This window comes from Mastigoproctus giganteus, chromosome 2, assembly GCF_048544385.1.
Source record: "Mastigoproctus giganteus isolate SK-2022 chromosome 2, ASM4854438v1, whole genome shotgun sequence".
In the NCBI taxonomy this organism is placed as follows: domain Eukaryota; kingdom Metazoa; phylum Arthropoda; class Arachnida; order Uropygi; family Thelyphonidae; genus Mastigoproctus; species Mastigoproctus giganteus.
The window spans coordinates 210,159,949-210,186,699 of record NC_143576.1 but is presented as its reverse complement, the minus strand read 5'-3'; the positions used below and the strand labels follow the sequence as shown (position 1 = coordinate 210,186,699).

The 26,751-nt window shown below is 40.7% G+C and overlaps 1 protein-coding gene across 2 annotated transcripts in view; it reads right to left on the bottom strand.

Moving 5' to 3' along the window:
• Positions 1–17,306: 17,306 nt before the first annotated feature.
• Positions 17,307–26,751, bottom strand: part of LOC150090025 (uncharacterized) — a 73,506-nt gene continuing 64,061 nt past the window's right edge. For both annotated transcript variants that reach the window (XM_090389718.1, XM_090389717.1), the window contains exons 4-5: positions 23,043–23,449; positions 17,307–19,390 (exon numbers count right to left, since the gene is read on the bottom strand). In XM_090389718.1, the coding sequence (XP_090245844.1) occupies positions 18,552–19,390; positions 23,043–23,449 (1,246 nt within the window). In that variant the 3' untranslated portion in view covers positions 17,307–18,551. The remainder of the gene's footprint in view (positions 19,391–23,042; positions 23,450–26,751) is intronic.

Below are 26,751 nucleotides of genomic sequence, written 5' to 3'. Positions count from 1 at the left end.
TCATCTCCAGTTTTCTCTTCATCTTTCAATTTATTCTCTCTCTCTGTAGCTTTCTCTTTCTCATTTTCGCTCCACCTCTTTTATATTCCATTTCTTTTTTTTACTTTCTATCTGTGCATCCATCTTTCTTCTCATTCTTTCTCTCTATTGTATATATCTTTCTCTATCTTGTTTCTTTTCATCCACTTTTATTTTCCACTTCGTTTCAGTTTCTGTTTGTCTGTCTCTCTTTTTTCTTTATCTTTATCTCTCTCTTCGCCTCTATTTTTCTCTCCTATTTCTCTCTCTCTCCTTTCACTCTTTCTTTCTGTCTATCTCTCTCTCTCTCTTCATCATGCTACACCTTTCTATTTCGCTCTCTCCCTCTCTCTCTCTCTCCACCTGTCTCTCTTATTTTTCTCTCTATCCATCCTTCTCTCCTATTTCACTCTGTTTATCTCTCTCTGTCTCTCTCTTGATTTCTACACCTTTCTATTTCTCTCTCTCTCTCTCTCTCTCTCTCTCTCTCTGTCCTTTCGTTTTCTCTGTCTATTTCTCTCCTTTCACTCTTTCTCTCTCTCTCTCTCTCTCTCTCTCTCTCTCTCTCTCTCTCTCTCTCTTCATCATGCTACACCTTTATATTGCGCTCTCTCTCTCTCTATCCATCCTTCTCACCTATTTCTCTCTCTTGATTTCTTGCCCCTCTCTCTCTCTCTCTCTCTCTCTCTCTCTCTCTGCCTTTCACCCTTGTCCACTGTCTATCTTTCACCCTTTATCTTTCTGTCATTCTCTCCCATTTCTCTCTTGATTTATACACCTTTCTCTCTCTCTCTCTCTCTTGATTTATGCACATTTCTCTCTCTCTCTCTCTGTTTTTCTTAACTTCTGTCTTTCTCTCTCTTTATCTTTCTCTATCTTTCTATATTTCTTTCGCATTTCTCTCTCTGTCTGTTTCTACACTTTTCTGATTCTCTCTCTCATTCTGTCTCTTTTTTCTTTACTTCTGTCTTTCTCTCTCTTTATCTCCTTACCTTTCTATTTTTCTCTCATATTTCTCTCTCTCTCTCTCTCTCTCTCTCTCCCATTTCTCTGTGCGTTTGACTCTTATTCTCTCTCTCATTCCTTATTTCTAACCGTCTTTCATACTCTTTCTTGCAATCTTTTGTAATTTTTCCTTCTCATCTTCAGCACATTCTGTTTCTCTCTTTTTATTAATATCTCTTTCTACCATCTTCTCCCTGTTTTACGAAATCTTTTTTATTCCTTCTTGCATTCCTTCTCTTTCCACGAGTTATTCGTACTGTTTCACTTCTCTCTCTCTCTCTCCCTCTCAACCCCCCAACACCCGCCCACTTTTACCCTCTGTTTCTGTGCTAATGATGTCTTACAGCGGTGATGTGTTGAGATTACAATTTCCGTTGAGGTGGTACAATCCGGTCTGTTTACCGAAGTCTTCCATTTAATTGAATGCCAAACGACCTTTGGGTTGTGGCCAACTGAGGGGGGAATCCGTGCCGTAAGAGGGAGGCGTTTGTTTATTGCATTTGTCGCAGTAACCCACACAGTTTGTGCTCTGCTGCCATAACAGTTTTCAATAGTAAGTGACTCTATGAAAACTGTGGGAATCATTCAACACTTGGTTTGAATGGCCGGCCAAATAAACTCTTCTTTCTTTCGTCACTTTCCTTCAAGTGTTTTTCTTGTCTACAGTTTATTCGATGCAGCAGAAAGAAGCGGGGAATAAACTACACCGACGTTGATAATTTAAATTCTTAAAAAAGAACGAAAAGAAAAGAAATGGCTTCCCTTTAAAAATGCGTCTTATAACCCCCTCTTGAAAGACCAAGAATGTAGAGGCATGAACTGACTTGGAATTCTGGGAAAGAACCCTAAGAAAGAGAAAACACCACGTTGTAGAATATTCTTCTGACCGGAAGTGCACACCACCGGAAGTAGATCTTACAAAAGCACTCTTCTTTTCTGCATTTAATTTCGTTTACATTTCCATTAATCTGCTCCATAATCAGGTATTCTCCGAGTTAAATGAAATTAGCATTTAGCGATCTCATTTGATAACGTGATGACGTAACAATAAAGAACGAGACTGAATAGAAACTCGTTGGTAACAAGCGTACGAAATTAACATTAGTAGCACGTGTTTGGCACCACGCGTTATGACATCACAATGAAAAGCTACTAAATGAAACTTACATCACTGGCAGGTGTTTTGTATTAAGCTTATGGCGTGGCAGACATGGAGAGCATGCTGACCTAATCGAGTGCTGAGAGAATAACAATGAGAAACGTACAAGGGATGAAACTTTGCAGCCGATATTAACCGTATAAAAATCCAAATTGAAAAAAAAAAAATAATAATAACAGTCTATGCGAGAAAAAAAAAAGAATAATAATTAAGAAAGCTCTCAATCGACATGTTAAAAATAAGATGAATTGTAAAAAGGCCTTTTATCCTCATCATTTTTGTCCTTTTAGGTTAAAGAAATAAATGTTTTCTTATTTTTTTTTAAAATTTATATGAGATAAAACTCTTGGTCTTTTATTGTGATGGGATCTCTCACGAATCTGCTATTTCCTGTAAGAGATGAAGAAAGATTAACGCATTTTTTTGAAAACATACAGTATTTGTTATGTTATACTCTACTGTATCTTCATTAAAACCCAATTTCAAGATTTGAATTCATATTCTTAGAGTTGGTGCCCGTTTCTATGGTAACCGCAGGATTGCCGTTATTTATCGCGTCTGTTAAGTATTTCATCTGATAGCTATCGTATCAAAACCCGTGTTATCCCCAGAGGCTCGTCTATTGGGGAGGGGGGCTGAAGAGATAAAGCATCCCCAAGAACATTTTGTTTTATAATTATTATTCATATCAATTTATTTCATCCTCGAGATACCTGGGAACAGCCATTGGCTAGAATCTTCTGAATCTTCCACTAGAATCATTCTAGAATCTTCCACCATGAGCACGTGGTTACATAGTCCATCAGGTGAAGGCTCAGAAAGGTTACGTACAAAGTGTTTTCAAAATTACTCGTAACCTGTAGGTCTTCTCCTGACAGAGTTTTCTGTAAGGACTAGAACAACAAGTTGCAGAGCTATCGGAGCAAAAGTTCTGGAAACATGGTAAGAGTACAAAAAACTGTCCATGGTGGGAGCATCAATTTTCTTCTTAGCAGTTGAGTTATGTGAATATGTTCCTTATGATTATTATCTATTTTAAGGGAGGGATACTGACGTTGGAAAACAGGATGGATTTACAGTTGGTAAATGATTGGTCTGAGACCTTGTTTAGCCTTCTCAAGAGCCAGTATTCAATACCGTGGGGGGAAAAGATAGAGAGTGGTTATCAATGAGCACTGCTTTTCGTGGACTGATGTTATTAGTGAAGTTCCCCAGAGTTCAGTGCTGGGTTCATTGTTGTTTTCAATATTTATCAATGATATTGATGAAAGGTATATCAGCCTTAATGTCTAGATTCAAGACTAAAACGAGTCTTGAATGGGACCACATACATATGAGGTGGATAAATTGAACTTGAGGAAGGATGGTTTGCAGGATAGATTTGCCTTCAGCCAGCGGGTGGTTGATCATTGGAACAGGCTTCCATTTGTTGTTGTGGAAGTGGATGGATTGGATGAATTCAAGGGAGAACTAGACAAATTCTTGGAGGGTTCGTATAGGTGAACTTGTTTTTTTTTTTTTTTTTTTTTTTGTCTGTGCTATATAAGTTTGCTTTCTTGCATCATTTGCCATTGCTGCTACTACTACTGCTGCTGAGAAAAAAATTTCCAGTTTCTTGGTGGAGAGCAAATCTATGAAGCATGTAGCGGGAAGCCCTCGTGGGTTTCACTGTGGATGTAATCACCGTCCTCCCCACACCGGGTAGAAAATGCCAGATTTCGAATCCCGTCGCTGAAGCAAGGGATTTCTATGGGCTTTTTTTACAACGTGGCTGAGTTAGTCGGTCTCATGGCCGAAGGTTGCATGGGTTCCTGTCATGGAAACTCGGGTTTTTCGTTAAAAAAACTGGTAAATCGACTACAGAACACACTCAATTTACAGGCGCAATATACTTACTCCTCATAGCCTTAGTTTATTTGGCGCTTAACACACGCCGAACCTAGCCTAATATAGTGGAATGGAAAGTACACATTTCAGGATATACTTTTGAACTAACTTTGGGTTTCTAGTGCCAATTGTTATTGTTTTTTTTTTTGCTTTGTTGTTATCATGGTTCTCATTGTTCCCTATTTTTTCGGATTTAATTGGAGATTTAACCTTTGAGATTTGAGAACTTCAGATTTAACCTTTTTGTACTTAGGTCATCTCTATGGGATATCGAAAAGGGTTCGGGAGCCTCAGAGAACAACGTTGAGGAGAGAACTCTTTCCTATAGCACTCCCTGGGAAATGGTGTACTGTATTGAACATGTCCTCATGAGAGATTATGAGGCCTTGTCTCCAGAATGTTATGTAAACTTCAGGAGATTGCTTTATACTTTGAAATAGATCAATAGAATTGTTTTCAGATCCGTTATCGGGACATCGCCAGAAAACGGCATACTTTATGATTATGGGTGTGCAGCCTGCGTTTATTGGTTCCTTTATTTCGGGAATCTCATCCCCTGATTGGAGTGTGGGACGTTTAATGTAGTCTTGAAAATTACTGGATTGTGATCAGACGTAAAACGAAATAGGGTTTCGGATAATCCATTCCCGATGCTGTTGCAATGTGGGATAGATGGATCCAAAGGTTGATTCCCCTCTTTGCCTGAACAACCTGCTGTTTCAGATTGAGTGTTGAAGGAGCAAACTCAAGATTTGTTTTGGCATCGGCACGTGTGTTATGGGATTGTCATATTGTCCCATTAACGAAGGTAGCGAGGATCATTGAGCCTGACGTATTGCTGCAATCGGAGCATAGGATTGTGGGAAATGAGCTATATTGTTTGTTTCTTTAAGTTTTCGCTGATGATCAGCTCTAGTGGTTCCATTGCGTGTTGACCCTTGTGGAAACTACCAATGTGTAGTATATGAGTCCCCTCCCTCTCTCTCTCTCACAAACAAGATTTCTGGATGCGCCACTGATTGTTCCTATTTTCTAATTTGTGATATAAAGGGTGGTTAGCGTGGATGCGCATTGTGGACACACAAGTAAATCACATTAAATTAAAGTAATCTGCGTCTAAACAAAGTCATTAAATGTTTTTCTTAACTGCACGGTGACGTCATTGTCACTACTTATGGGTGGATACATACGAGTACATATATAACATGCATAACTTACTCGTCACCTGATATATATACACACACTAGTGATTGGTTAATCTAAATAATTGAATATAAGCAAATTTGTTGATTATGAAAACGTGAAAACGACAGAGAGAGAGAGAACCTCTTCGCTGTTTTTCTTTTCTTTTTTTCCCTTCACTTTTCTTGTTGTTGATTTCATAATCGATTATCGATGATTCGATTATGCCCATCACTAATATATACACACTCAGTTGCTTGTATATGTGCAGAACACCATAATGTCGTTATACTATATTGTAATTGCGCCTGCGTATTACGAATATGCTCACCATAATAAATAGTTACCGTAGCAACGAAAAACATACCATTGAACAAGGAAAGTGCCCTGGACCATAAGGGGCTCGTAGTGCTACAGGTTAAACTGTTCAGTACTTCGTGCAAATGATACATAAATAAGACAAAATACAAAGAGAGAGAGAGAGAGAGAGAGAGAGAAGAGGGAAGAAAGAGAAAGAGAGAACGAGAGAGAGAGAGAGAGAAGAGGGAAGAAAGAGAAAGAGAGAGCGAGAGAGAGAGAGAGAGAGAAAAAAGGAAAGAGAGAGAGAGAGATAGGAAGGAAAGAAAGAATAGAAGAGAGAAATCACAAGAAAGAAAGAAGGAAAAAAATGAAAGAGAGAGAAAGCACAAGAAATAAAGGAAAGAATGAAAGAGAGAGAAAAAGGAACTAGGAAAAAAAATTAAGAGAGAGAAGGAGAGAGGAAACAGGAGGGAAAAAAAGAATGAAGGAGAGAAATCACAAAAAAGAAAGAAAGAAAGAAAGCACAAGAAAGACAGAAGGAACGAATCAAAGAGAGAGAAAAAGGAATAAGGTAAAAAACGAGAAAAAATTGAGAGAGAGAGAGAGAGAGAGAGAGAGAGAGAGAGAGAGACGAGGAAGGAAAGAAAGAAAGAAAGAATGAAATAGAGAAGTCACAAGAAAGAGAGAGAGAGAGAGAGAGAGAGAGCACAAGAAAGAAAAAATGAATGAAAGAGAAAAAAACGAACAAGGAAAAAACGAGAAAAAATTAAGAGAGAAGAAGAGGAAGGAAAGAACGAATGAAAGAGAGAAATGACAAGAACGAATGAAAGAGAAAGAGAAAGCAGAAGAAGGAAAGAAGGAATGAAAGAGAAAGAGAAAGCACAAGAAGGAAAGAAGAAAAGAGAGAAAAAGGAACATGGAAGAAATTTAAAAAATTAAGAGAGAGAGAAATAAACAGAAACGATAGAAAGAAAGGGAGGGAGAGAGAGAGATAAAGAGAGAAAACACAAGCAAAAACGATAGAGAGGGAAGAAACAGAGACGAGAATGATAGAAAAAGAGAGAAAGACAGAAGAGAAACAAACAAAAACGATAGCAAGAAAGGAAGGAAGAGAGAGAACAAGAAAGAATGAATGAAAGAGAAAGTAAAGGAACAAAGATGAGAGAGAGAGAGAGAGAGAGAGAGAGAGAGAGAGAGAGAGGGGGGGGAACAGATATAGGGAAAGGGAAAAAGAAGAGAAGGAAAAAATAAGGAAGAGAATAAAGAGCATCACGGGAAGGCCCCTGTTGGCAATAAACAAAGGTTGCAGGTTTCTCCTAATGTCGTCTGGTAAAACAACATGTCATGTTATCTTGGGGGGAGGGGGGGAATAACGACACGGGGTATCGCGATGGAGAAAGAGGAGAGACCAACAAACGTTATTCGCAGCATCACCTCCCAGCAGACGCGCCGTTTAGAAAAAGCTGTTCATTCGTGGCCGAGGGTGTTCTGCTCAATGTTTCCGTACTCGTAAATGTCAGAAATCGGAGCTGTCGTGTGGTAGTACAGAGCGAACGTGACCACTCCTACACCGGAACGGTAATGTGATCATCGCCACAGAGCGCCATTAGCAGCGGGAGAGAGTACAACACTGGTGACACACCTCCGGGGGCTCACACATAAACGCGCACTCGACACCACTCCCGATCGGTCGCAAAGTGTCCCTCGAAATATCGGTTCCAAGTAGGACAATCCCCCCCCCCGTATTCGTATCCTCCGAAAAAGACACCTTCAACAAAAACACCCCTTAACAAAACCCTCCGATTTGGTCTCCGTGTACTAAACTCGTCGCTGTACCCCATTAAAAACCACCTCGTTCGTAGTGACAAGCACGCAACGCAACCCTTTTTTCTTTCTTTCTTTTTTTCGCCAAAACCTCATAAATTAAATATAAAGTTTTGCGTTTCAAACCGTTTGTCTTCTGATACAAAATAGCTTGTTTCTAATTATACGCTGAAATCTAACAATGCACGCGGCAAGTTGGCGTATCGCTTTAACAATGAACGTCACCGTCTCATGCGAGCCATCAAATCGCGAGCTCGAAACATTCGCGTGACGCCAATATCGCTTTCTCTTCTGTACATTTCAACCGGACTGTTTTAATAAAGAACAAATGCCCCCCCCCCCCAAAAAAAAGGGGACTAATTTATTACAGCGTCCTCAGACATGCTAATTCGCCCCTCCGCCGTATTTTCGACACGATCACCTGGTGCGAACAAAAACAACGGCAAAAACAATCGATTCTCGTGACCACTGACTTCCGTCACCTTTCCTCCAAATTGACTAGCAAACCCCCGTGTTTGCCTTAATTTTCTACCAGCCGTTAATTTTACAGTGGGGAAGCGTAGACACCCTTCTGTTTTTGCCCTCCCCCCACCCCTTCCCCACAAATTGGCTAAAGCCACACTTGGAATACTAATTACGAGCGATAAAAATGGCCCGACTGCGAGCGACGGTTGCGAACAGCAGCTGTATCTGCTGACCGACAAGGTGTGTCATACTCTTGGCGAGGAATGAAAGGTGTGCACGCGAACTACCCATCATTGTTGGCCAGGGGAGGCCCAATTCGACAGACCCGTGGGTTCCAGTGTCTCCTGGCGGGCACGAGTCAATAATTTCGCGCGTTCGAAAAAAGCCAGGACCGTCGCTATCTGACGAGGTCCAATTAGTTCGAAATGGCATCGATAGAATTTGGGTTCGTCTGGAAGTGTTATCACCTTTTAGTGAGTCCTGGAAGGACCACGAAGCTATTTGACGCTACTCAAGATGAATAAAATTAATTTAGGAGGAAAATCCGGGAGGTATGACCTCGGGTTACGCTCGTATATGTCGTTTGTCAACCCATTCGGGAATATTAGCGCTGCTACGTCACGTGACAGGTTTATTAAGAAGTTGTGGCTACTGAAGCGAGGAGAAGTCCATGTTAACAAGCCACATTAGCAATATTTTGCCGTTCCTATGAATCCTAATGAAGTCTCAGTGTGCCCTGAATCATAATGCTTCCAATTAGCTTCGTGGAACACAACCGTTTTTCGAAAATAGAAATTAAGGCCCAAATATCGTCCCTCTATGATATGAGGTGTCTTCTGAAATCGATTTGACAAGCTGGATGCAAATTCTTTTGCGAATAATACTTTGGTAACTACTGTAGGCAAAGTGTAGCGTATTATGAAGGATTTCTTTTTTAATACACATAAAGAACATGCAGTAAAAAGGTAAGACTTTGATGTTAGTGTAGATGTAGAGAATGAAAGGCTTTTAGAAACTGAAGTGTGAAGGAATTATATGGGGAAATCACTGAGGAAACCTTTGGTAAGAGAAAGCAGTGAGTGTGGGTTATGGGGAACAAGTGGCTGCGAAGCAACAAATATATCGAAAACGAAAGAGTGCTGTGCGGCTTAAGAGGGAACCGGGTCGAAATTTAAAGGGGAAACGGAGAAATGGGGAAACTGTGCTCGGCTAAACAGAGAGAGGAGAAATCTTGGGGATGTCTACTACACAACTATGCAGTTCAAGAGGGAACCAGGATGGAATTTAAGAGGAAACTAAGTAATGGGGAAACACTGTACTGAAGTAAAACGGCTGAATAGAGAGAAGAAAAATCTTGGCAATGTCTACTTAAGACTCTCTAACTTAAGTATAAACCGGAACGGGAGACTTAAGGGGAAACGGAGAAATCAAGAATCTCAATAGAAATGAGGCTATATATACATCTTAAGGAGGAAATGGGAGAATCTGAAGAGGATAAGGGAGAAATGGGGAAAGAAGTGCATGTTACAGGGAACAGAAGACTGTTCAACTTAAAGAGGAAATTCACCGGAATGGGGAACTTAAAGGGGAAACTGGAAAATGAAATGAAACAGAGAGAAGAGGATAGAAATCCAAGAACTACACAAGGCTTATCAATTTAGGGTTTAAGGGGAAACGGAGAAATGAGGAAACACTGCTGAAGTTAAAGAGTTTAATAGAGAGACGAGAAATATTGGAAATGTCAACATAAGGCTATCCAACTTAAGGGGAAACAGAGAAATCAGGAATCTCAATAGAAATGAGGCTATATACATCTTAAGGAGGAAATGGGGGAATCTAAAGAGGAAAGGGAGAAATGGGGAAAGAAGTGCAGTAAAACAGGTCAAAGGGAACAGACGTTGGGAATGGTATGACTATTCAACTTAAGGAGGAAATGCGGAAATTTGCCCGAATGGGGAAATTAAAGAGGAAAACAGAGAAATGAAACAAATAGAGAGAGAGAGAGAAAGAGAGAGAGAGAGAGAGAGAGAGAGAACAGAAATCCAGAAAAGGTCTACATAAGGGTTATCAAGCTAGGGTTTAAGGGGAAACGGAGAAATGAGGAAACACAACAGTAAAAATAATCAGATAAGGAGAGAAAACAGAAACGAGGCGTTCTTCTAAATAAAGCTACTCAACTTGAAGAGGAAACTACAATGGGGAACTTATAGAGGAAACCGAAAGGAAGGAGAAAAACAGTAGTGAAACAAAACAGGTAAATAGAGGAAATAGAAGAACAGAGGGTGGAGAAACAGTTGAAGACAAACATATAGAGAAGAAACACAAAGGAGAAAAAGAGATGAGGGAGAGAGAGAGTAAAACCATGCCTTATAATACGTAAATAATTAGGAATTGTTCCTTGCTGTAGGCTATTTATGTTATTCCCAGCAAGGGCTTTGCCCGCAGACTGAGGAGGAATCGTTGCTCGTGCCATGCGATCTGCTGGTTCGAATGAGTGCCGAAGTGAAGGTTGATCGCTCGCGGGTTAAGCATTCGTTTCATCGTTAGCTCGGGGAAATAACAATCCGGAATCGTTTTGCTTTGAAATGTTCAAATATCGAACGAGTGAACCCCGGCAAAGACGGACGGCGGTCTCGGCGGACTCCCTCTGCTATGCCACCTCGGAGCATATCAACAGAGCTAATTATCACTTCGCCAGTTGGTCTCTTCAGACTTCTAGCCGTGAACCGGAACACAGAGCTGTGTGGCTTGTGTCAAGTTAAGCTAAATGAAAACTGAAGGCAGTTGCACGTTCCCGTAGTTGCGTAATGTCGCGTGCTACTGCTACAGCGCCGCCTAACAGAAGTCTGCCATTAGTGATGACAGCGGAGACAAAGTGGGGACGCTCCATCGTTCCTTGTCCCTTTGTGGTTCTCATTAGAGATGGGAATAAGCCAGAGCGCGTGCTTCTGTTATTTCCTTTAAATCTTTGAGCATTGTGAGGGTTTCAATGTGGAGAGCAACACAGTTCAGGTGCTCGGAGAACAGGCAGCGTTCTCTTTCCCACTCGGGTTTTCTTCAACAAGTCATAACCACGCGAACAACTACAGTGAGCATCCGGGCAGCATTTATGGATTGCAGTTATCCCACAATGTTCAAAAGAAGATTAGGCCTAACTAAGCCTACGATGTAGGCTTAGTTAGGCCTAATTTCCACTCGATTAATTCATAAAACTTAATGAATAAAGGAACCTGGATCAAACTTTCTATATTGAATGAAGCCGTCCATTTTCTACATATTTTTACGAATATCACAAACAGCTGACCACTTTCCACCCCCCCCCCCACCAGCGTTGCCAATAGTCACCGACAACAACCAGTGAGCAGATTATAAATTGATCTTAGAGCATCGATGACAGCGTAAAATCTGCACAAATAGAAGTGTTACAATATAAATGAATCGACGTTTCGGATAAGTATTGTACAGTCCTTCTTCAGCCCATACTAAACAATGGGAAATTTACAAATTTTCCATTACCCTAATGGCTTTGGTGAAATGGATGTAGTTATTCGAGTATTTAGTCTTATGCTCGGGGTGTTTCCCTCAGCATCAGACTAAATATTTCCCCCTAATATTTGAGCTGATGGATGCACTCTTGTTGTGTCATCAAGAGTGCACCCCCCCCCACCGCAGTATAATTATAATATTGTGGGAAATCAATTATTAATAGTATTAAACATTATTTCTTTTGTTCAGCCATTGTTTATTTCATTTGTTACGTCACAACACACGCCACAGTTTAAAAAGCAACTTTGTCGTTTCTCCCCCCCCCCACCCACTGAAGTGTTCATTTCGTTGTTACATCAGTAACTTTAGCGTACTCTGTCCACAGAGTGAAAGTTAATCACTCCAGCATGTGCAAAGGAGCTAAATATTTCACGCGTTCATTACCATCTCTTAGACCAGGTAAGAAAGTCTCCTCTAAGAGCCTCCAAGTGGGTATTCCATTTCCGAGAAATATTTTCAAGCAGGTGTTTTGCGGGGAAATCCAACACCGACTTCAACATCAGATCTAAAGTTCAACAATCTTAAAAGCCTGGCCGGGCAATTATCCGCGTTCTTCTGTGAAAAGTGTCTCTTGACCCGCGACCTAATATCGCCGCTAAATACCGCATACACGCAGGCGTTGCCATGACTACCCCATGTATGAAAGTACGGCTTCCCCCCCGACCCCGAAGAGTGTTTACGGTTATTCGCAATACACCTAATCTCGATCCTCGCTACGAACAACAACAAGAAAAACGGGAATCTTTTATAACTACACGCGCATTTACATATCGTCACGTGTAAATCCCTCTCGAGCACGTGCGAAGAAACAGGTCGCCACATTTTACAACATCCGTCTATTCGACATTCGTGCCTAAATCAGTTCCACTACGCCTGCTTTCTGTAGCACTTCGTTTGTTTGAATAATCTCCATTATTACATTTCATGTTCTCAGCTACGGCCACACACACACAGAATTCCTGAACGCTTTTTTTTTTTTTTTTTTTTTCCTTTTTTCATTCTCCATTGTTGCTATGACGTCACTGTTTATGTAGAAATTTTCTCAGTCCGATTTGTTCGTTTGATTTCTTTCTAATGTCATTGTTTCTATAGTAACGTGTTAAAACTTGTCCATTTCATTGTTGCGTTAGTCTTTGTGACGTCACACTACGCGGAGTCGATTTCTTTTGTTTATACTCATTGGACTGTCTATTATTGCTGCACGAAGTTAAGGAGTTAACCGTATTTAGCAGTCACGTGTTTCCGAACTCCGATCACCTTTGAATGTATGCGCTATTGCATTTATACTTGACCACTCGGCTACGTCACACCATTTCACATTTACTATCACGGTTTCTATATCAGCTTGCGCCTTCTGTTTTTGTTTGTTTTATTATTATTTTTTTTTCTTTAATTTTAGTGCTTAGCAAATTTGTCCATTTCACTGTCACTGTAATCACTACTACAATCAATCAACACATAATGCACACATATCATTTCTACTACCAAGGTAGTTTTAATTATATCTCATATTGTGACCACCCCGTCACAACGAGTTACCATAGTATTGCACTACCTCGAATAAGTAACGTTCACCTGTGGAGAAGACTATAGTTACTTATTTTCAGCGGATACCACCATCCAGATGGCACCGTTTTAAGGTTTTTGGCCCCTCTTCACTTTGGTCTCTCTGCATCAATGGGTACCTACCCACCCACTGAAGAGAGGCCAAAAAGCCTTGAAATGGGTGGTGGTATCCGCTGAAAATAAGTAACTATATAGTCTTCTTCATAGGTGAAGCGTTACTTATTCGAGGTAGGGCAATACCATGGCAACTCGTTGTGAATGAGTGGTCATAATATGAGATATAATTAAAACTGCCTTGGTAGTAGAAATGATGTGTGTGCATTACTCATGCATAAACAAACTCGTTCATACTCTGAGGCATTTGGCCAAGAAATATCTTTTAGATTGATTCTATTGTTTTAGTTTATTAGATTTGTTTGTTCTATTGTTTCACAAATCATTGTGACATCACATTATGAAGCGCTGATTTTATTAGTTCCCGTTATCGGATTTCATTTTTAGTATTGTTTCTGTAGCAGTTTCTTCGCTCAGTTTATTTCTGCTGCCGAACAGACTTGTCTGTTTCATTGTCTATTTCATCATCGCTGTGACGTCACAGTTGGCAGAACTGAGTTTCATTGTTTTTCTTTTTATTAGATATGTCCGTTTCATTTCTATTTGTTACTACTAAGTAAACGTGTCCATATCATTTTTTCACTAATCATTGTGACGTCACACTACAAAATAGTTTACGGTTTTACTTTGTTCATTTCATTTATAATATTACTCTGTTCTTTCATTTCATTTTTGCTGCTGCCCAATAAAAGTGTATTTCATTGTTCTACTAATCATTGTGACGTCACAATTTGCGCAGAGTTCATTTTTATTGTTTCCGGTTATTGGGATCGTTCATTTTATTGATGCGTCACGTTTTTTGCCCCCCCCCCCCCCCCCCCGGTAACTCTCAACAGCAGTCGAAAGCTATCTTTCTCTCATCATTTAGATTGAAAGGATAAAAAAAAAAAAAAAAAAACAAAGAAATCATTTTCCGATTTCAGAAGAATTTTTGTGCTGTTTCTGAATATCGACTGAACCGGTTGGGTTTTGTAGTGGAGAGCGGGCCATAATTGTGTTGTGTGACACTATCCACGAGCGTATCAGCATTATTTAGTTTCACTTTGGCAGCCCCCTTATCTAGTGTAAGATGGGAAATGCAGTTCCCTCTGACATAATGTACCCAAAAAAAAACGCCGTGATGTATTAGGCTGTTGGTCGCACGTATGACCCATACGGCATGTAAGTGTCGCGAATGCCGGTTTCGTCTGGAACGCAGTTAAGTGAAATTGCAGCCGCATCAGATTCAAAGTGCCAACGAAGAGTTCCGGAAACATTAAAAGGCCATACGGGGCTTTTTCAACGTCGTTACCGCCCGAGCTAGGGACGGCACTCCGGGTTGGAGAACGGCGCGCACTGCCTCCATCCATATGCAATGAGGATAGAAAGTGAGAAGGCCTATCTAATGTCGACAGATTGTGGAAGCCCGGGTGGCAGAAATAATGTCCCCTGCGGAAAGCTTGTACGGAGTAATAGGGGAGGCCGAAAATTCCGTAATAAGAGCGGAGAAACGCCTCGCACGTCAACAGCGACACTAGAACGACTTCTGGCGTTCATTAACAGTGTTCTTTAAACAGAGCGTCAGTGATGATGATGTTTGTGAGAGAGAGAGTGTTTGAGGGGGGAGGGGGGAGGGTAAGGTGTAAGAAGAGACGCTGAAAGCACTTTCTTTTTCTTTCTTTTTTTTTTTTACACGCATAACGGTGTATAGGTGATATATTACATAGGTAATGAGGCACGTTTCACTTTACGGGGGTTTTCTACCTTATTTCCCGTATTCATTACGTGACACTGAAGGTTTTTGCCGGGGATGCTCGCTCTTCTATGAGTCGCTGGTAACCGTAGAACTCCCCATTAATTTCTATCTGGGCTGAGCCAGTGTCCGTGGGCTCCTCTGACAGTGGACACTCGAGATACCGAACTAATCCCAAACTGTGTGTCGTTAGTATTATCGTGCCGCTCATTATCATCACGTGTTTAATTATTATATTGCGTAACACTGATTATACACGTCTTTTAATGTACGCCATATTATCGTGAAATTGCTTTTAAATTCATAATGGCGGCCTCTTGTTTGCTTTTCGTGTTGGAAATAAGCGTATCTGGATCGGTAGAGAACTTCCTAGCCAGACGCTTCAATATCGACACCGTTCACTTTTCAATTGTGACGTCACGCAACAAAGAAACTGACCATTTCGGTTGTAAAACGAAATGCAACGATTGTTTCGATTTATTTTTGCCGATGTGTGACGTCACAATTGAAAACTGACAATGTAGATACTTGTCTACATCGTCGGGTCTCAATTGTGACGTCACGCAACAAAGATTTTTTTTTTTTTTTTTTTTGATTTGGTAGTTGTTGGCGCATCGGCTTCTGTGGCCATATTGCACCTCCCAAGGTTTTTGCAGTACTTTGATCCAAGCCCGAGGCGGGAATCGAACCCGCTACCTTTGGGTTGCCGGGCAGGTACTTTACCCACTCGGCTAGCCCGGTCGGCCGCGCAACAAAGAAACTGGCCATTTCGGTAGTAACACGTAACGTAACAATTGTTTTTTGATTTATTCAATTGTTGGTGCTATTTAATAACGAAGTATCTTTTAACTGTCGATAAATAATTCATAAATCAAATATTTGAACTTTATATAGCAACTAGCTCGAGATAATTCCTCGAGCTAGTTGCTATATAAAGCAACTAATTTCATCGCTTTGCAAGATATTGAACTCGACGACACTCTTCGCTTTTTATCCGAATTATAGTGCGGTGTTCATATTAAAGTGTGATAGGAGACTCGCTAACCTTCAAGAGCCTGAGACATATCAGATCAAACCCTTTAATCCGTTCATAGATATTCTCAGAGCAGTCAAAAGCGAAGGTACAGTAGTACTCGCACTTCAGTTGACCGTAGTCCTAGACCGTGACTACTACATACGGTGATGTTCTTGTACTCTCTCTATCTTGTAAAACTCCTCAGACTCTATGTGGATTATATTAACTAATCATGCTTATAAACGAATTCTTCGGAAATAACTTTTGAAAAGAAGGCGGTAAGCAGACTTCATTCATTCTGGTTTGAAGTTCTAATGATGCTCACTCAGAGCCCATAACATTTTAATTAAGTATCAGAAGAATCATAAATATCTGCTATCGGATTGCAGATAAGAAAATATTCTTCTAATTATCTCCAAATCGAAACCCGGTGAGCAAAAGTAAAACAATTTTCATTCACAATTTAATTTAGGGATGTTAGGAGAATCCTAGCTAATTATCCCTAAATCGAAACCTTGTAGAGAAAAATCAAGCAATTTTCATTCAAAATTTTAATTTGGGGACTATAAGATATTCTTCCTAATTATCCCTAAATCGAAACTCTGTATGCGAAAAATCAAAATTTTAATTCACTTTTTAAATTTGTAGATGTTAGGAGAATCCTAGCTAATTATCCCTAAATCGAAACCCTGTAAAGAAATATCAAACACAATTTCCATTCAAAATTTTGATTTAGGGATTATAAGGAAATATTTTTTCCTAATTATTATCCATAAATTGAATCCCTGTAGAGGGAAAATCAAACAATTTTTATTCATAGTTTTAAATTACGGCCTATAAGAAGATATTATTCATAACTATCCCTAAATCGAAACCTAGTACTGGAAAAATCAAACAATTTTAATTCACAATTTAAATATAGGGATGTTAGGAGAATCCTAGCAAATTATTCCTGTAGAGAGACATCAAACACAATTTCCATTCAAAGTTTTGATTTAGGGATTATAAGGAGATATCCTTCCTAATTATCCCTAAATCGAAACCTGTATAGAAAAATCAAACAATTTTTATTCCTAGTTTTAATTTAGGGATTGTAAGAAGACATTCTTCCTAATTTATCCCTAAATTGAAACCATTTCCATTTTTCAAGAAAGATATAATCGGCATAACCAATTTGTTTTCTCACATTTCCTAAAGAAACGATTAGAAAAAAATAGGGAAATTCCCTTTTAGTTAGATGATCACTCTGTATACTTACCTATCGATATTCGCTTTTCCACGACTGCGTGTAAAGTAATTATGATGTACGCCAATGTGGACCCACGTGATGATTTAGGGTCAAATGTGTCTGGGTGTTGGGTTTTAATAACACAAACCAATTTTTTCCAAATGTATTGCTTTTTTTTATTGACACCTAAAGTGAATTCTTATTGACATTTTCAGGGCTGGGCGTAGACACAAGAAAAAACAGTTTAGGGGACAAGGACCAAGGGGTGAGACGGGGTTTGGGTGGGGGAGGGAGGGGAAGGGGAAGGATCTACAATAGGCTGAACCAGTGCACTTAACTAGGAAGGTGGTGATGCTGCTAATATTAATAATTTAGTCCTAAGATAAGTTTTTTGTTTTATTTATTTATTTTTTTTAACTGATGGATTCAAGATGGCAAAAATTAGGCTTAACTGCAGTGGTGCATTCGTAAGGGTTTATATGAGACAACCAAGTGAGTGAGAGTGGAGAAAAAGATGATTTCTGGATAATTAGAGAGGGTTTTATATACAGAGATTAGTTTTAGAAGGTAGGATGAAAAATAAGGGGTTGTTTACACTCGCATTAGGAAGATTGGTTGTCACTGTTAACGTAATCGCTAAGCTGGATGGATACAACTAATGAGTTTAAATAGGGCCGGCGCAGAAAGCCTTGTCGATTACTCTAAAAAAAATTAAATTCTATAATACTTTTGTGGTGCGATGAAATGCCCGCTCCCTAATGAACACATACGCGCGCACACACACACACACACTCACTCGCTCATGCGCACAAGCTCACGAATGAAAACTGTGGAGAATTTACGAAATGTAAGCTAGGGGGTTGAAACTAAATAACACCGAGGTGGGGGATTGGGGGTGGGGACAGGGAAGGAAGGAGGGAAGGAGGGAGGGAGGGGTGGAGTGCAGTGTCTGCACTTTATAGGAATAAGCAGACATATAGTAGTCTGTTGTACAGCCCCTCGAATAGGACACCATTCCCTAGTCGGGTATTTTAATATTACAATTACTATACACTTACAGGAAGAACATTTGTAATTTCACAAAGAAACTAGACGAATTCAGGCTAAGCTGTGCCTTATCAGGAACCCTTTCTTTGGCGGCGAGGATACAGGATTTTTTAGAGTGACAGTGGAGCTCCCTCTGGTGGCGGAGACCACCATCATTCCACTTCAGTTTTTTTTTTTTTTTCCTTCTCTTCTTCTTCGAAGGCGATATCGCCGTGGATATCGGCGGACTTCGACGGAAAAAAACACCAAAAATAGTTAGTGTCGAAGGAGAGGGGGACGCGGCAGGTTTAAAACACGCACGCGAAATCACTACGTACAAAGGTCTCGACCCACATTCAATGTCTGCAGTTTTGTTTTTAATATTTCAGTAAATTTTCTCTCTCTCTTTAATTTATTTATTTTTTATTATTTTTTTCTTTCAACCGCCGTCCCTTTTTCTCTTTTCCTTTCTTTCTGAAAGTCTTCACGATAGGACTCTGCCCTGGCTAACTGGGATACATGTCGAACCGGCGGAGGGTGTCCCGACTACTGCTGCTATGGCTGCCGCCGACCCGGTAGGCTGGACGGCGGTAGCGGTGGCACCGAGACGACTGCTGAGGTTGAACACCGACGGCGAGTTCGCGGCCGCCGCCGCCGCCGCCTTGTGCAGGGACAAGTCACTAGAGGGAAAAGCGGCCGCTGCTGTCCGTAACCTGTTCAGCGACGACACGGCGGAGGAATCGGTAAGGGCGGCGGCGGGGGAGTTTCCAGACGACACAACGGGGTGGGCCATCGAAGACAGGGCCGAAGCCGGTGGTGGCACAATTGGGGGGCACGTGTACACCGCTGACAGCGGGAAGGAGCCGCTCGTAGCTACACTGATGCTGCCCAAAGTTCCGGCGTACCACGAAGATGGCTTCGGGTACGGAGACAGGTAGTCTAGACGGGTCGCCCGCTGGAGAGGACTGAGTCTGGAAGCCCCTGGTGACGATACCGACGGCAAGGCGGAGGTGCTTGCGGTGGAACTGGAGTTATTGGAGGTGGCCGTGTCCACTATGGACCATATCCGGGGCTTGGGGGTCGTTTGCAGTTCTGTGGGTGCACTGTGGTGTACCACTCCGCTAGAGAGCAGCACTGAAGCCTGGGAAGACTCGGAGTCAGAGGCTAGGGAGGCATCTGACACTGGACTAGCAGTCCGCGGTTTGTCCATCACACAGTTCTCTTTGTCCGAACTACTGAGGAGGTGAGCTTCGTTGCTCGTGGATGCACAGGATTTGCAGTCATCATCCACATCAACAAAATCGCCTCGGCCGTCTTCGTGACCTGGATAGGATGAGAGAGAGAGAAAGAGGAAATGAAACACATCAGAGGAGCTCGTAATTCGATGGCATTTAAAATAAAAAATATCAAAAGAATTAATATATATTACTATGAAATGCAATATAATGAATATATAGATTGTTTCAGACACAAATATGGCGTTGAAAATGTCATCTAGTTTGTCCATAAACTCGTTTGTCGATAGTTTGTCCATGTCCATAAACTGTGTGTGTGCGTTATTGGTCGATTTGCCGGTTTTGCTGGACGAAAACCTCGAGTGTCCATGGGGGGGAGAAGAAGGGGAACCTTGCCATCGACCCCTGAGAAGGACTAACTCAGCCACGGTGTCGAAATGCCCATAAAAGTTCCCGGCGTCATTCGAATTCTGGCGTTTTTCTCCTCGTGTTGGGAGGAAAATGATTATGATTACTGCGCACACTACCGAGACGTTCATAGGCTTGGATGTTCACGAATGAAAGAGAGAGAAGGAGAGAACATTTTGATCACCGCAACACCCACCTCGATTTATGTAAAAAAAAAAATAAAAAATATAACGCAAATTTTTAAATTATTTCTTTACTTTTTCCTATGCAGTGTATATATTTTATTAATTTTCCCGAGTTTGTCAAAATTCTTTCAGTTTCCTCTCCCCACTGAGAAACAAAATTTCCAAACCCATTTTCACCCCCTCCCTCCCCCACCCAAAAAAAAAGTTTCCATTAAACAATGCGGTTTGTAACAAACTTCTCCCTGGCTAAAAAGAAGTATTTATTTGAGTCGCTGCTCTCTGAAAGCCATTCAAAGTTTATCAGCACCAACTCGGGGGGCCCATTTTGCGAGCGGATCACAATAGCTTAAGTCTGGCCGGGATTGATAGAAATCATCTCGAGAGTTTTGTGCGGCAAAAGAGGCAATTAAAATATGTGCCCAACACTCGTTAGAAAAATGTTTTCTTATTTCCCATTGTACTTCCATCTCTCTCTCGCTCTCTAATTCACAACCGTCTTCTTTTGAAAACACATTAAAACAGATGTACTGTCAATTTTAATCTTTATTGTATGCCCCACTACGTCATAGGCAGTAATATGTGAAGCGCTAACTTTCATTATGGCTCTCTCGCCAAACAACCAGCTTCACGGACGCGTGGTTTTGATACTGCTATTCGACACCCCCCCCTCTCCCCTCCCTCCCCCAGCCCTGCCGACACCTCAACCTGCCCTTCCACAGCCACCTCTCTCCACTCTTATAAAATAATGCCAATTAAGACTTCCTATCGCCCAACTTAAGCAACACACGCGGCCAAAGCAAACGACGAGGAATCTTCCACCCCCCCCCACTAGCAATCCTCCCCCTTTCTTCCTTTCCATCTTTGACAGTGACTGCAGCATTTTCACCTTTCCCGACAACAGTCATGCAAACCAAGCGGCCGAGACATCCGCTTACCCCTAGCGCTGTTTAACCGCAAATTACTATTACATGCTTCAGTAAGCTTGTTAACCCCAGCCTAGGCAAAAGGAGACAGTCGAACCACTGCGGCTCTGGTTCGGCCAGCTTGCGACAGGAAACAGGGCAGATGGTGCTAAAGTTCCGTGACGGCTGCGATGACGGGTGGTATTCCCCCTGTTTTCGGGGCTGCGACGAGCTCGGCTGTTTGTTTGGAGATGGTGTCTTCTCTTCTGTGTAAACGTTTGCCCAATGTATCGTCGAGTCCGCCTTTGCAAATTGCGTCAAAAAGAAATCGAGGACGCAGAAGAATTCGACATCGAAGACGACCCCAGAAAGTCGAAGTATTTGTTGAGGTTATCCGGACGAATTCTCCAATTCCTCAAGTTGCTAATGAAGGAATTCATTAAAGCCTAATTGATTAAGTAGGTTAAGTTATCAAATGAATCGTTTTAATAGTTTGGTTTGTGTATTTTGGCATTTCAGGGTTAATTGGAAGAAAATCTTTATGGAATCCTTCCCCTGTTAAGGATACTTCACTGCATAACTCCATTATTTCTAGTTGAATTGAATAATACGGATTTCTTATATTAGTTAAGATCCAGATAGATAGACAAACATAGAACGGATTTTACTGGTGGATAGATAAATAATACAAAATAATAATTCAAAATAGTCGTAAGCGTGATTTCGGACTTAAAAATAATTATTTTTTAAAAAATTTATTTAATAAAATTAATAAATAACACGCTGCTAATAATGTTTTATTTTTATTTCGGAAATATTTGATTTACAGTGAGTAATTAATCAAATAATTTACCGTCTCTGGATTAATTGGTTAACAATATAAAATAAAACTTTCTATTGGTTAACAAACCGGCAAAAAATAAATCAAAACATTCTGTTCCTTAATAGATTAACATAAAAATGAAATTTTCTGTGGGTTAACAGGTTTAACATCTAGTAGATCCTTAACCCACTTAATGAACACCTTTGGCAGGTTAACAGGTTAGCACAGTAACTTAGGAAAATGAAAATTTATGTGGATTCAAAAGCTAACATAGTAACCTCAGAAAATGGCAATTTCTGTGAGTTCAAAAGCTAACATAGTAACCTCAGAAAATGGCAATTTCTGTGAGTTAATAGATTAACATAACCTAAGAAAATGACAATTTCTGCGAGTTAACATAGTAACCCGAGAAAATGACAATTTTCTGGGTTATCAAGTTAACATAGTAACCTCAGAAAATGTCAATTTCTGTGGGCTAACAGGCTAACATATAAACCTGAGAAAATGTCAATTTCTGTGGGCTAACAGGCTAACATATAAACCTGAGAAAATGACAATTTGTGTGGGTTAACAGATTAACAGAGTAATCTAACGAAATAAAATTTCTTAGGTTAATAAAGTAATCTAGGAAAATAGAAAATTTCTCTGGGTTGCCAGTCCAGGAAAATAAACAAAACTTTCTGTGGATTAACAGATTAACAAGCTGGAAAATAAACTTAGCAATTAACTTTCTGAATTTAAGTCCTGTTGATGATTTAAACAAGAGTAGAAGCTTTCCGACTTTGTTAATTTAATGTTTTCCTTGTTAACCAATAATTTTTTTCAGTTATGGTATAACCAGCTTTGCCTGGCAGTTGCTGATTTTGGACACATTATTGGTGCAATGGAATTCGCGTGGTTTTGAAAAGCGCTTTTCTCTGCAATCGATGCAAGTGGACTGGATTCCAGCTGTAAAATCTCAGGTAGCTGAGTGACAAAGATGATTCTCTTCCCTTCTGCCCCTAATTCCACCCCCACCCGTCCCCCAGTATATTCTTAATGCCCCGCAGTAAACAATGCTGTGCCATCCTATAAATATGGAGTCGCTCCAATTACCATGTCACCCTTCAAAGACGGGAGACTGGCGACTTCCGCTTAAGGTGAACTCAAAGCAAAACAGTGAGCAAAAGAAAGCCAATGAAAAAGTACATCAACCTATCGATTTGCCGGAATCTATAGCCATATGCGGATAGCTTAAGGTCGATCAATAGCTTGTTGGCAGAAGTTACTGTTCTCCCCGCCTTCGGCACCCCTTCGCGCCTAACTAGCACACAAATCCGCGCATTGTAAAAACAAAAAAGGCAAAAATAATATTAAAAGCGATCAAAAAAGGGAAGCCCGAACTTCTTATCCCCGTGTCACGTGACCAGGGTTATTTCTTACCTTCTTGCCTGGTGTCGCGTTCGGCAGCCTTCTCCTCCACCTCGCGATGGTGATCTCGCCTCTCGGTATCATTGTCTCCGCCATCTTTGGCGTCACTGTCGCTCCCTTTGTTGTCGACATCGTCTTTCGTCCTGCCGCCGTCGTCGGCGTCGGCGTCTGCATCGTCGTCTTCGCAGCGGTTGCGAGGTGACCAGGTCATCTTGTTCTCTTTCTTTAGCCGTCGCCGGGCGTTGGCGAACCACGTGGACACCTGTGTCAGGGTCATCTTGGTGATGATGGCCAGCATGATCTTCTCCCCCTTGGTCGGATAGGGGTTCTTGCGGTGTTCGTTCAACCACGCCTTCAATGTGCTGGTCGTTTCGCGCGTGGCATTCTTTCGTCTTGCACCGTTCAGATCAACACCGTACCTATCGGGAGATAAAGAAGAATGTTTTTAAAAAAAATGAGAACACACACACACACGGATTTAAAATTTCTCATTCATTTTATATAAAAACAAACATATCCTTGTCTGTTTGCGTATATACCAGCCGACAAAAGAAATGCGGACAATAATCTGTATTATTTTCATAAAATACCCCCCTCCCCTTCTCCCCCATCGTCTGCCATCAGAAAATATCCGATAAAAAAGGCCAAACGATAGAATTTGCTAGATTGGGTGCGTGCAAAAGTGGAGGTTTTTCACGCAGACGAAAATCTACATTTCCAACAATTGCAGATTCGTCTAAATGAAAGGAGATAGTACAGTAATGGTTCTTGATAGCTTCTCTGTAGCACATTAGTAGCCTGCGATGAAGTTCACATACAACCGCGAGCAGGGAGAAAAGAAAGAGGGGGGGATAAAATGGTGGGGGGAAGAAATTGGAGCAAAAGATGGAAAGGAGAGAGAGGGGGGGCGGTAGGGTAAGAAGAAACGCTTATCTCTAAATGGTTATTCATTCTTTATAAAAATAAATGGTTTTCATCGCTTAACGCGCTGTGGAAAAATCTAAATCCTATAAATAAGTTTCCGCTTGGAACCCGAAAAGCTTTCTCTTGTCATACGAGTGCTCAGTTGACAAAGCCACTGTTTTCGTTGCTGGGCAACCGACTACTAATCGCATTATTTATAGCAGTTTGGTAGGTGGAATGAATTCTCCTAAATCACTGTTTGATAGGCCAACCGTTTGTTGTAATGGTCAAACATGGATTGTTTTTACACATCTATATTTGATGGGTTGATGAGAGATGGCGTTTCACTTACGACAACACGCGCTAGCTAGCGCGGACAGAAAAAAAAAAAAAAAAAGAGTTTTCATAATGCAGTTCTTACATGCCTCGTCTTAAAGGCTAAAGGTGGAGATATACCCCGCTCGCCCTCGCGCGCGCGCTGATCACGCGAAGCCATCGCTAAATTCGGTATAATGAACACCATTAGGTCAAAATTTAATGTTGGCTTTGCATGTTGCTCCGTTTACCTAACAGAAGCTCGCGCAATTCCTTCGCCCTCCATTGTTCTATTGAATCCACGGTCTCCGAATTCAATCAACGGCCAGCTGATTACACACCTAGTTTCAATGTTCCTTCGCTCATCCGAAGCCAAACCGTGTGTGTGTGTGTGTGTGTGTGTGTGTGCGCGCGCCATATTGTTTGTAGTTATACAAGGCGAGCGCGGTTATTTGGTGAGGATGGTACGACAGCACGTGTTTACAAGGGAATGCGAGTTTGTCCCCACATGTTGTGCCGAAATTTAAAACAATTAGCGTGCAACATCTTTCAACCGAAGCGCTGTTTCCAAAATGGAAGCGGTGTGTTGGTGAGATTTGACAGAGCGGTGGCGCCAAAGTTCTCTTATTTTCGTTTAAATGCCGGCTTGCGTATTGAAAATGAATGCCAAATAATGTAATTAATGGTGAAGTTTAATGTTTTGTACGCTGTACACATTGTAGAAGGCAGAAAATATAATTTATTTTATTATTTTCATAGACTCGTTTGATATCAAGAATATTCTATGAAATAGCCGAATGAGTCATTCGTGCTTCACGCGATTGAAATATATAAATTTAAACAATAAGAATTGTCTAAATGAAATCTGCATTTTCAACAACAGCAGAATTTTCAACAATAACAGAATTGTGACTAGATGAAATCTGCATCTTCAACAATAGCAGAATTTTCCTCTAAAGGAAATCTGCATCTTCAACAATAACAGAATTGTCGTCTAGATGAAATCTACTTGTTCAACAATAGCAGAATTTTCATCTAAATGAAATCTGCAACTTCAGCAATAGTAAGAACTGTCTAGGTGAAATCTGCATCTTCAACAATGGCAGAATTATCGTATAGGTGAAATCTGCATCTTCAACAATGGCAGAATTATCGTCTAGGTGAAATCTGCATCTTGAACAATGGCAGAATTATCGTCTAGGTGAAATCTGCATCTTTAACAATAGCAGAATTGTCTCTAAATGAAATTCTGAATTTTCAACAATAGCAAAATTGTCCTCTAAATGAAATCTGGATCATTAACAATAGCAGAATTTTCGGCTAAATGAAATCTGCATTTTGAAGAATAGCAGATTCGCCTACATGAAGAAATTAGATCAATTCGTAACCGTACGATAACCAAACGTTATATATGTTAGACAGACTAGAGAGAGAGACAAAAAGAAAGAGAAAATGCAATCAACTCTTCTTTACAAACATATATAACTCCTCTCTGCAAGTGAAAAATACATTTTTCATTTCGATTTTTAAATAACAAGTTTTCTTGAACCAACGGACAACGAGACGAGGATGGTGGATGCATATTAAGAATCCTCGGAGGTTACAGCTTTCTCCCCCCATCCCACGATTGTGGTAATTACTGTTTATCAAGTCAACAACGCAGTCTTTTTACATCCTTGTCGCCTCTACATTTGCCCAGCCATGCAGCTCATTATGATTAATGGGTCAATATTCGGTTACGTCTTGGAGCAAACAAAAAGATTACTTTAATTCTACACTTTTTAAATATTGGAAAGGCGTCTTGTCTTTGGAGAGTAATTACAATTCAATCCCAAATAGGTTTCCGTTGAGTTCTGACTCCTTTCAATTACTTGAAGTTCGTCGTGATGAAAGAGAGAGAGAGAGAAATTTGCATTCTTCTATTTTCTAACTCAAGTTAGCTCCATTTCTAATTTATGACTTGGCAACCCTCCCTCTGAGGGCCCAACTCTCAGTTAGTATCGAATAACCGAATTCTATAGAGCCTCCAGAGGCGGTTACAAACAAGACGGTGAATCTTAAGAAATATTTCTCAAGTAATCGTATAAAATCGAATTTCTTTCTAAGAAGTTCAATTATGCAGCAGTATGGACAAGCGACTATCTAAAATCGTTAGTGCTGCCTCCTATACGACACTGGTGAGTTCTTAATAAAACACAAGGAACCCTAGCCTTACTTAAGGGTTCTCAACCCACATTACAAGTAAAAAAGAGAGACACCACGTGATTTATATAGCAATAAAATGGAAAGTCCAGACCCGAGTTATAGATTTGGCCAAACGTTGGCCATTTTTCTTTCTCCAAATAAATTTCTGGGGCGTTATTTATTATCGGGCGACTAAGGCGACAACCAGAGGGAATTCCGGAGTGGGGGGTGGGGGTGGCGAGCCACGGAGTTCACTTTACTTTCAATGCCCTTTACATAAAGTTTTACATATTCAACCAGATTAAGTTCGCTGTACCTG